Source organism: Pelodiscus sinensis, chromosome 13, assembly GCF_049634645.1.
Source record: "Pelodiscus sinensis isolate JC-2024 chromosome 13, ASM4963464v1, whole genome shotgun sequence".
Taxonomy (NCBI): Eukaryota; Metazoa; Chordata; order Testudines; family Trionychidae; genus Pelodiscus; species Pelodiscus sinensis.
In genome coordinates this window covers 25710351-25720614 of record NC_134723.1, presented here as the reverse complement: position 1 = coordinate 25720614, position 10264 = coordinate 25710351, and the positions used below count along the sequence as shown (strand labels likewise).

General features: G+C 47.7%; 1 protein-coding gene across 1 annotated transcript in view; it reads left to right on the top strand.

The window, feature by feature from the left end:
- The first annotated feature begins 1540 nt into the window (after positions 1-1540).
- ABCB7 (ATP binding cassette subfamily B member 7) overlaps positions 1541-10264 on the top strand; it is an 86115-nt gene continuing 77391 nt past the window's right edge. The window contains exon 1 of the mRNA XM_075940890.1: positions 1541-1740. Coding sequence (XP_075797005.1) covers positions 1579-1740 — 162 coding nt within the window. The 5' untranslated portion in view covers positions 1541-1578. The remainder of the gene's footprint in view (positions 1741-10264) is intronic.

Genomic DNA, 10264 nt, shown 5'->3' with positions numbered 1-10264 from the left:
TAAAAGTTCCACTTCTTGGGCTGGCTGCATGCTCTTCTGGTCAACACCCTCCTAGCCCTGTTCCAGGTTGCCAACTCTCTTAGACTGGATGTCACTACAGTAAATGGAATCTGGTCTGGGAGAGTTGGCAACACCTTCCCTTGCAGCTTCAGTCCCTCTCCCCGGGGGTGTACCAGTGCTGGTCTGCGGAGGACACCAATACCAGTAGAGATTGTCTCTCCCAAGGAGTTTTGCTAGGTGACTCACAGCTATCCCTTTCTTGACTATAGACTCAGTTTTAAACAGAGTCAAGAGGTCACCTATACGTAACGATCCATTTACTCCAAGAAATATCTTCTCAGCCAGATTTTACATTTCCACTTTCAGGACTCCTACACTAAGGGAAAGCCCCATCTGTAGTCAAGTTGAGGGTGGCTACTGCAATCAATAAAGTTGGCCATGCAGTGCTCACAGAAGTTGCCCAACATGGACACGTTGGAGTCTGGATACTCCTGGTTTTATGGCCATCAATCTGTGTGACAATTTGAATAAAAGAGCTACGGAGTTAAATTGTTAAATGTCACCTTGAAACAAACACTCTCCTTTACAATGGAAAGAGAATTTAAAATTTGCAATGGCTGAATAATATTAATATTTGGACTGGTGTGCATTTGGTATTGAGGTTCTCATTATTTAGATGATCCAGGTCCATTCTCTTCAGAAACGATGACCAGAGTTTTAGAGTAAAACCAGTTACTCTGTACCTTCCAGGAATGGGGGAGCTCTGTAACTCAAGATGAACAGCTTAGGGAAGGAGCCAAGAAACTACCCTGGAAGGATTTAATACTTTGGAGAGAAGGGGAAAAGCACATCTGTCTTCTCCTGCTAGAGGAACATGCTGGGTCTTGGGAATTCAGTAGGGGATTTTTTTAAAGTGCAGGACACATGCACACTCTCTCCCATCCCCCATCAATCTGAGCAGCTGATACAGCCTTTAAAAACGAACACACTGTATTTTTATTATGCATCTACTTATCCTATTCCTGGGGGACAAGTAAAGAGGAAACTGGCCAATGGTTGCAGGTGAGCGCTAAACTAATTTGCTCGGGTAGCCAGTCACTTCCACTACTTCGGAAAGCCTGTGGCTGGCTTAGGTGCCCAGAGTCCATGGTGACTCTTGGGTTACAAAATTTGTGAAAATGAGGAACAGGTCTAGCAGGGAGCATGCAGCCACTACAGCCTTATACTGGGTCAATCCCCCTCCCCACCTAAAGCGCCTTGGAGGCCTCCCTGCCAGGGTGACCCCTCGCCACGTGGAGCTGCCTCCCATGGATCTCCCCACGAGGGCTAGGAACTGCCAGTGGGTGGCCTGTGGCTCAGGGCAGGCGCAGGGGTTTCTCCTCAGAGATAGGCGGCACTAAGCAGGGCGGGAAATGGACTGAAGCCCTTGGCCTGCTTGTGGGCAACGCTGCAGTCCAACAGGCTCCACGTCCGGCGTCAGGCCAGACGAGAGGGCAGCGGAACGCTTGGCCTCGCTCCTTCTCCCCCACCCCATCCATTCCGCCGGTATCCCACAATCCTCTCGTTCTCTTTTCCAAGATGGCGCTGCTGTGGGCTCCGCGGAGCCTAGTGGCTCTCGCTGCCTTCTATCGGCGAAGGCGGCTCGCAGCTTCCTTGCTCCGGCAACCGGCGGCCTGCGTCCACGGCTGGACAGCCGGCACGGGGCTGAAGCGGAGCCAGTCCCCCCCGCGGATTTACCGGGTACGGCGGGGAACGTGGGTCCCTCCCGGGAGCGGGCGCTAGCGGGGAGCGCTGGGCAAAGGGAGGAGGGGGACGTGGGCAGAGCTCAGCCGCAGGCTCTGGGGTGCGAGGGGCAAGGCCAGTGGGGGGGCGGATAAGGGGACTCATCGGCCTGGGCTTGCTACATGGCGGCTCCGTGGCTCCGGATTGCAGGGGACGGGGCGAGCGGGGCTGAAGACGTGAGAGCAGCGTGGCCGGGGAGAGTAGAGCCAAGCAGGCTGTGAGTTTCTGCACAAGAGCGTGGGGGTTGGGTTGTTTTGCGAGTGGATGCCTTGTGTTTTTCTGCCTGTTTCGACTGATAAACCTTAGCTGGTGGAAAGGGTCCGTTTGTAATTTTCCTTTTGAGCCTCCTTTCCTCTGTTGTTGCTTTCAGTAGGGTTTATTAAGGTGGTTTCATTGTTCTTGGATGTCCTCGTTCTGTTGCCCAGTAATCTCTTGGGAAAAAATTGTACATATGTGCTAGTGGATGAATATACACAACATAAAAACACCACATAGGCCAGACCAAAGGTCCATCTAGGCCTGTATCCTGTCTTGTGACAGTGGCCAATGTCAAGTGCCCCAGAGGGAATGAATGGAACAAATAATTGTCAAGTGATCCCCTCCGTTGCCCATTCCCAGCTTCTTATGTCTGAGTAGATTCGTTTTTCCTGTGCTCCACTCCCAACCATTAACTAATCAAGATATTGCACCTCACACGGTTATTTTGTTGAACATTTTAAGTGATCTTGATTGAGTGGGAAAATCTCTGGTGCTATAGCATAAATATAAGGGGTCCTGAGTAGGCAGTTGTTCTGTAGTGGGTAACTGAGGACCTTATACTAGTTACACTGGCTTTAATAGATTATACAAGTTGGACCTCTGCGGTATGGCACTTTTGGGACCTGACCAATCCTGAATGAGAGAGTTTGTCAGACCAGGGATGGTCAATTCTGATCCCTCTGCTGCTGGCCTCCAGGCTCTCCTCCAGGAGCTGCCAGCCTCCCATTTGGGCTCCCCTCACAGCCACCATCCCACTGCTGAATCTTGCTACTGGGCTCCACTGCTGGTCAGGCTTCTTGACCCTGGGTGCCAGACTGGCTGCGGGCTGCCAGCCCCTGGCCATTGGATAGGCTCCACTTCTGATCCTTCAGCCATAGTCTAGCTCCAGGCCCCTGGCCATGGCACCAACTCTGCTCCCAGTCCCACGGACTGGCTCTGTTCCCAGCTGATGTCCCCTCCACTGCCAGACGCCCAGCTGGCCCCCACTCCTAGCTGTTGGGGCTCTGTGATCCAGAGGTTCTCTGGTCCAACAACACCAGACCAGAGAGTCCTGGACCAGAAAGGTTCAACCTGTACTGTGTTCTCATTTATACTGTGTATCTCTCTTGAGATATCTGTGGCTGTTAATTTTCATGCACTTCAGTTCTAATGGTTTTAAAACAAAGTTGCAAGCTTTTTTAATTGTTCTTTTAATTGTGAAATGTTTATCATCTAAAAATATTTAACATGAGAAAGTTCTGTTGCATGTTGTTTTGGTTTATCATTTGTGACACGAGGGCTGATAAAAAATGAAACCGTCTTTTTATATTAAAAGTACTGGTTTAGGTTGACCCAAAATAACAGTCGGCTGTTAAGTATGTTTGAGGACATGTAATTAGAGTGAAGCTTTAGTCCAGTGGTTCCCAACTGCCGGTCTGTGGACGGGTGCTGGGCTGCAAAATACTGGCAGCTGGGCCACAATGGCTGATGGGGCTGAAGTCAGCTGTTGGCAGTGGCCCCTCGGTGGACCAGTAGCATTTTATTTGGATGTTAATTATAATTAATACTAATATTATAATATTTGTTATGAATATGCAAGTAAAATGCTACCAGTCTGCCAAAAGTTTGTGAATCAGTTTGCTGGTCCGCAGTATAAAAAAGGTTGGGAACCATTGGTATATTCTAATGGAGACAGTGTCGGTATCAAAAAGCCACCCCAACATTTGGTGGTAGTGGCATTCTCATCTTGGCATAGAAGCCAAGAAAATGACTACTCTAAACCTTCGCTTCTGAAGAGCATGTTGCACCTGTGTTATGTGATGCCACACTTTTGTTGGTATACAAATGTAAGAAGTATGGGGAATAAGCAGAAAGAACTTGACATGCTAGTAAATACACCAATTATGTCATAGTTGTGTTTATCAGAGATTGGTGGGATAATACATATGATTGGAATATTGGTATAGTAGATAAGGATGTGAACGCATAACCAATAGCTGGATTTACATCCACCGTTACACACAGGGCCCCGTCCCATTCTTGGGGAGCCAGCTGGCACCCCACATTGCTACCTAAGGCAGGAGCCACTGCCACTCTGCATGGTTTCCTCTGATACAGAGGCAGCGGTGTGAGGCAGCAAGCAGGAGCTGGTGCACACTGGGAGCCTGCTTCAAAGCCGACTCCCCATGTGCACCAGCTCCCATGGGGCGGCAGGCAGCTTATCGTCATTGCCTCTGATACAGAGGCAATAGCACAGGGCAGCCGCTGGCTCCTCGGGAGCAGGCGCATGTAGCTGCTTAGTTTTTCAATGGTTACACGTTTACACAACTACCCTCATTTTAGCATCCGTAATAGAAGGGTACAACTTGCTCACCAAGGAAAAAAGAGAGGCGACGTTGCCTTATATATCAAAATTGAGTATACTTGGACTGCGGTTGAGATTGACATAGGAGGCAAACTTGTTGAGCGTCTCTGGGTAAGGTTAAAAGAGGTGGAAAAAAAAGAGTGATGGGAAAAACAGTTAAAAATGTTAACCATGTAACCGATTACAATTAAATTGGTTACATGGTTAAAGGCTGCCAGCTCTTTGGTTAACTAGTTAAACTCTTACATCCCTAGTGATGTCATTGTGAAGATCTATTATGGACTACCTAACCAGGAAGAAGAGGTGGATGAGGCTTTTTTTTCAACAACTAACACAATCATCCAAAGCACAGGACTTGGTGATCATGGGAGAATTCAATTATCCAGACACCGGTTTGGAAAATAATACAGCAGGGCACAGATTATCCATCAAGTTCTTGGAATTTATTGGAAACCATTTTTTATTTCAGAAGGTGGTGAAAGCTAATGGGGGGAGGCTGTATTGGATTTGATTTTAACAAATAGAGAGGAACTGGTTGAGTATTTGGAAGTGGAAGGCAGCTTAGGTGAAAGTGATAATGAAATCATTTTCATGATTTCTAAGGAATGGTAGAAGGGAGAAGAGGAAAGTGAAGTCAATGGATTTCAAGAAGGCAGACTTTAGTAAACTCAGGCAGCTTTTAGGTAAGATCCCATGGGAAGCAAGACTAAGAGGAAAAACAATTGATGGCAGTTTTTCAAAGGGGTACAAGAGCACATTATTCTTATATTCTCTATCTAGTAGAAGTATAACGAGAGATGACTCAGGCTTAATAAGCAGATCTAGAATGATCAAAAAATCAAAAAGGAGTCCCATAAAAAGTGGAAACTAGGACAAAGTGCAAAGTATGAATATAAACAAATAACACAAGTATGTAGGGGCAAAATTAGAAAGGTGAAGACACACAATTAACTCAATATAGCGAAAGACATAAAGGGCAACGAAAATATTCTGTTAATATATTAGAAGCAAGAGGAGGACCAAGGACAGCATAGGCCCATTGCTCAATGAAGAGGGAAAAACAGTAAAGAAAATGGCAGAGGTGCTTAATGAATTCTTTGTCGGCTTTCATCAAGTAGATGGGTGGTGATTGGATGCCTACAATGGTGAATGCTGGAGAAGAGGAGGTAGGTTCAGAAGTTAAAATAGGAAAAGAACAAGTTAAAAATTACTTACAAAAGTTAAATGTCTTCAAGTCACCAGGGCCTAATGAAATGCATCTTAGAATACTCAAGGAGCTGATTTGAGGAGGTATCTGAGCTATTAGCTATCATCTTTGAAAAGTCATGAAAGATGGGAGAGATTCCAGAAGACTGGAAACAGGCAAATGTAGTGCCCATTTAGGCTTGTTGGGTAGTTGAGTTGACTACTTGCTTCCCTTCCCTCTTGCTGCTTTCGTATCAGAAGCAGTGAGTGGGGGAAGCAGTGCTTGGGGGGGGTCAGTTTAAAAGTTGGCTCCCCCTAGCACCATCTCTGCAGTGCTGCCTACCCCCTCCCTGTGCTGCTGCTTCTATCAGAATTCTATCAGAAGCAGCAGCGCAGGGGGCGGGGCACGGGAGGGTGGTAGCTCCTTTACCTAGCATGAGCTGGGACTTGAACTGGGCTTGCTCAGTCTTGGCTCATACTGGGACTTACCCCTGCTGCACCCCTACAGTTTAAATGTAGTAGGATCCAGGTGCGCAGGCAGCCTTGCTCCTAAATTTAATCTGTAAGGGCGCAGTGGGGTAGCTACTGGAACTGGTATGAGCTGCGACTGATCAAACCTTCTTTTATTGACTAATTGTGTAGTTCAGTGTTTCTCAAACTGCTTTGCGGAGCCCTAGAGCCCTGCAAGACATCTCCAGGGGCTCCAGGCGAGGTTGATGAACTGGAAACATCAATAGGTACAACACATACAATCAGTGGACCACTGGGGCTCCGCATAAATTTTTATGCATGTAAAGGGCTCCGGAGCCCAAAAAGTTTGAGAACCGCTGGTGTACTTGATAAAAATGTTATTGACTACATGATTAGTGAATTACCCGCCTCTTAACATCCTTACTGCAAACATCTGGAAGAAATTAAGGTAATAGTTAACAGTAAACATGGATTTGTAAAGAACAAATCCTGTCAAAACAACCTGATGGCTTTCTTTGATAGGATAACAAGCCTGGTGGATAAGGGTGAAGCGGTGGACATGGTATACCTAGACTTTAGTAAAGCATTTGATACAGTCTTGCATGATTTTCTCATCAATAAACTAGGGAAATACAACATAGGTGGGTGTAAATAGTTGGATAACTGAAGTCTTAGAGACTTCAGGGGGTAGCTGAGTTAGTCTGTACGGGATAAACTTTAAAAAAACAACAACAAATGCTCTGGTAGCACTTTATAGACTAACAAAACATATAGATGCTATCATGAGCTTCTGTGGGCACAGCCCACTTCTTCAGATGACTGGAGTTTTGAGTTTAGGATGTGTAGTTATTGATGTTTCACAGTCATGCTAGAAGGGCACAACAAGTGGGATTCCTAAGGGGCCAGTTTTGGGACCAGTTCTTTTTTCAATATTTTCATCAGTGATTTAGGTAATAGCATTGAGAGTACGCTTATATAAAGGAGCAGTTCTAAGTGCTTTGAAGGATTGGTTTATAATTCAGAATGGTCTGAGGTAAATAGGATGGAAATTCAATAAGGACAAATACAAAGTACTTCACTTGAGGAGGAACAATCCATTTCATGCATACAGTCACTTCCTATTTTGTCTAGGAAGGAGTACTGCAGAAAGGGATGTAAGTGTCAGTGGATCACAGGTTAAATATAAGTTACCAGTCTTACACTATTGAAGAAGCAAACATCATTCTGAGATGCATTAACAGGAGTGTTGTAAGCAAGACACAAGAAGTACAGGCAGTCCCCGACTTACGCGGATCCGACTTATGTCGGATCTGCACTTACAAACGGGGCTTTCTCGCCCCGGAGCTCGCAGGCAGCGGTCAGCCACCTCGACCTCCGGGGCGAGAAAAGCTGCTCGCGGTGCCCCTGGTCTGCTGGGGACCGTCTCCAGCAGACCAGGGGCACCGGGAGCAAAGCCGCAGCGGCGGCGGGTCCCGCGCCAGAGCAAAGCCTCAGAGGCGAGGCACCCCGCCGCTGCGGCTTTGCTCCCCGTGTCCCTGGTCTGTTGGGGGGGGGGGGTGCAGCTAGTGTGCCCTCCCCCCCTCCCAGCAGGCCAGGCTTTTGTTGTGGACCCTGGGGCAGAGCAGCTGGGGCGCTGCCGGTTGGTCCCGCAGCGCCGCTCTGGGCACTACTGGACCAACCCGGCAGCACCCCAGCTGCTCTGCCCCAGGCATCCCCAAGTCAGCCGTTGCTGAAAGGAATCAGCGGCTGATCAGTTTCAGCAGCAGCTGACTTGGGGTTCTTAAGTTGAAACTGTATGTAAGTCAGAACTGGCGGTCAGATTCAGCAGCGGCTGAATCTGGACGCCAGTTCCGACTTACATACAGATTCAACTTAAGAACAAAGCTAGAGTCCCTATCTTGTACGTAACCCGGGGACTGCACAGTAAACTTCTGATAATCCGGCACCTTTAGGACCTAGGGGGTGCCGGATTATAAAATATGACGGACTATCAGAAGGAAAGGCTATGAGGGGTCTGATCCCAGACCCCTCATAGCCCCCCCTTCTGATAGTCCGGCTCTGCTCCAGGTGTCCCTGATTCAGCCGCTGCTGGTCAGTTTCAGCAGCAGCTGAATCGGGGACGCCTGCAGCAGAGCAGCTGGAGTGCTGCCGGGTTGGTCCAGTATCGCCGACCCTTGGTGCGGTGAGACCAACACGGCAGCACCCCAGCTGCTCTTGGGGATGCCTGGGGCAGAGGAGCTGGGGTGCTGCCGGGTTGGTCCCGCAGCGCCGCTCCTCAGCGCTACTGGACCAACCCGGCAGCACCGCAGCTGCTCTGCCCCAGGTGTCCCCAAGTCAGCTGCTGCTGAAACTAATCAGTGGCTGACTCCAGGAAGCCCGAGGTAGAGCAGCTCTGCCTCGGGCTTCCTTGAGTCAGCCGCTGGTCAGTTTCAGCAGCGGCTGAATCCAGACGCCTGGGGCAGAGCAGCTCGGGCGCTGCCAGGTTGGTCTGGGAGCGGCAACCCTTGGTGCTGCAAGACCAACCCGGCAGCACCCCAGCTGCTCTGTCCCAGGTGTCCCCAAGTCAGCTGCTGCTGAAACTGATCAGGGGCTGATTCCCGGAAGCCCGAGGCAGAGCAGCTCCTGGAGTCAGCCCCTGATCAGTTTCAGCAGCGGCTGAATCGGGGACAGATGTGGTGCTGCCGGCTTGGTCTAGCAGCCCCGAGGGGCAGCGCTGTGGTACCTACCCGGCAGCACTCCAGCTGCTCTGCCCCCAGCTTCCCCGATTCAGCCGCTGGTCAGTTTTAGCAGCGGCTGAATCCGGGAAGCTGGGGGCAGAGCAGCTCCAATGGTCCGGCTGCTTGGAGCACTTCCGGGTTCCTGATGGTGCCGGACCATCAGGAGTGCCAGACCATGAGATGCCGGACTATCGGAGTTTTACTGTAATTCTCCTGCTCTACTCTGTGATTAGACTGTAACTGGAGTATTTCGTCCAATTTTGGGCACATTTCAAAAAAGATGTGGAGAAATGGGAGAAGATTCCATGAAGAGCAACAAGAATGATTAAGTAGCGAGGAGTCCTGTGGCACCTTATAGACTAACAGAAGTGTTTGAGTATAAGCTTTCATAGGCAAAGACCCACCTCATCAGATGCATGATTAAAGGTCTAGAAAATATGACCTATGAGGGAAGGCTGAAAGAATTGGGCTTGTGTAGTTTGGAAAAGAGAAGACAGAGGGGACAGGATAACAGCTTTCAAGTACCTGAAAGGGTATTACAAGGAGGAAGTAGAAAAATTATTCTCCTTTAACCTCTCATGATAGGACAAGCAGCAGTGGGCTCAAACTACAGCAAGGGAGGCTTAGGTTGGCCTTTAGGGAAAATTTCCCAACTGTCACGGTGGTTAAGTGCTGGAATAAATTGCCTGAGGAAGTTGTGGAATACCCATCATTGGAGATGTTAAAGAGCAGGTTTAAGTAAACATCTGTCAGGGATGATCTGATGGTGGTTGGTCTTGCCATGAATGCAGGGGACTGACTTGATAACCGCTCAAGGCCCCTTCCAGTTCTAGGATTCTATGATTCAGGAGTGTTATTTTAAAAGATTTGTTTTCAACATATAAATTAACTTAAAATTAGTTGGGACCTAATAACCTCAGAGCTGACCTTTCTCTTTATGGCCCTGTATAAACTATGAATTCACATTCCAACTCTTAGACTTTTAAACACAAATCTATACAAAGTAAAAAAATAAATAAAAATCTTTCAAATATATTTAACTAGTTGTGACCAGTTCTAAGAGTTGAGTTATTTTTACAAATACAGTCCTTTCACCGTGGTTAGTGGTGGCTGCCTGACTGCTGCTGGGGCACAAGGCTTGTTCTGGGGCTGCTCCGCGGTTCAGCTCCAGGTTAGGAAGTGTCTGTACTACCAACCCAAACCATGCTCCTTGTACTCTAAAAGGACTAAAACGCTATATTATCATAGTTACTGTTAATTTTAATACACTTAAAAATGTGTAGAACTTGTTGAATAGTAGAAAATATGTATTGAATGTATTTTTTGATAGAATAGTATTTGAATAAATATTAAAACTGGTTGATTAAATATTTAATGTGATTATTTTTTCACTTGATGGTAAAATGTTATAAAAATACTGTTTTACATCTCTATTCTTTCTTGCCAACACATCGTTTTATTAGTACAGGCAGTCCCCAGGTTACATGGATCCGACTTACATCGGATC